The sequence below is a fragment of the Mesitornis unicolor genome, unplaced genomic scaffold (assembly GCF_000695765.1).
Source record: "Mesitornis unicolor isolate BGI_N332 unplaced genomic scaffold, ASM69576v1 scaffold31542, whole genome shotgun sequence".
Lineage (NCBI taxonomy): Eukaryota > Metazoa > Chordata > Aves > Mesitornithiformes > Mesitornithidae > Mesitornis > Mesitornis unicolor.
Window position 1 is genome coordinate 20,081 of NW_010169019.1, and position 415 is coordinate 20,495.

The 415-nt window shown below is 69.6% G+C and overlaps 1 protein-coding gene across 1 annotated transcript in view; it reads left to right on the top strand.

Moving 5' to 3' along the window:
* The first annotated feature begins 20 nt into the window (after positions 1–20).
* The window catches only part of ZNF830 (zinc finger protein 830), an 11,081-nt gene continuing 10,686 nt past the window's right edge, over positions 21–415 (top strand). Inside the window, exons 1-2 of the mRNA XM_010179231.1 lie at positions 21–159; positions 300–399. Of these exons, the coding sequence (XP_010177533.1) occupies positions 38–159; positions 300–399 (222 nt within the window). The 5' untranslated portion in view covers positions 21–37. The remainder of the gene's footprint in view (positions 160–299; positions 400–415) is intronic.

The window sequence follows — 415 nt, forward strand, 5'->3', positions numbered from 1 at the left end:
GGCGTCTCCGCCCCGTCGCTCTGCTCGCCGAGAGAAGATGGCGGCGGTTGGGGTAGGCGCGGGGCGAAAGCAGGTGCGGCAGGAGGAGCTGCGGCGGTTGATGCGGGAGAAGCAGCGGCAGAACGCGGGGAGGAAGCGGATCGACTCGCCCTTCGCCAAATATCCTTGGCCGCGGGCTCCCTGGCCCTCGTCTCTGGGAGCGGCCCGGCGCGGTGAGGGGGGAGGGGAGGCCGTATCGGGGCGGTATGGGGCCGGAGTCCGCGCCGCAGTGTTCTGCTTCCCTTAACGACGGTTGCCACGTACAACAGCCTGGGGCACCTCAGCTGCTCCCTCTGCAACCAGCCCGTGAAGAGCGAGCTGCTGTGGCAGACACACGCCCTGGGCAAGCAGCACCGTGAGGTGAGTGGCCGCTGGC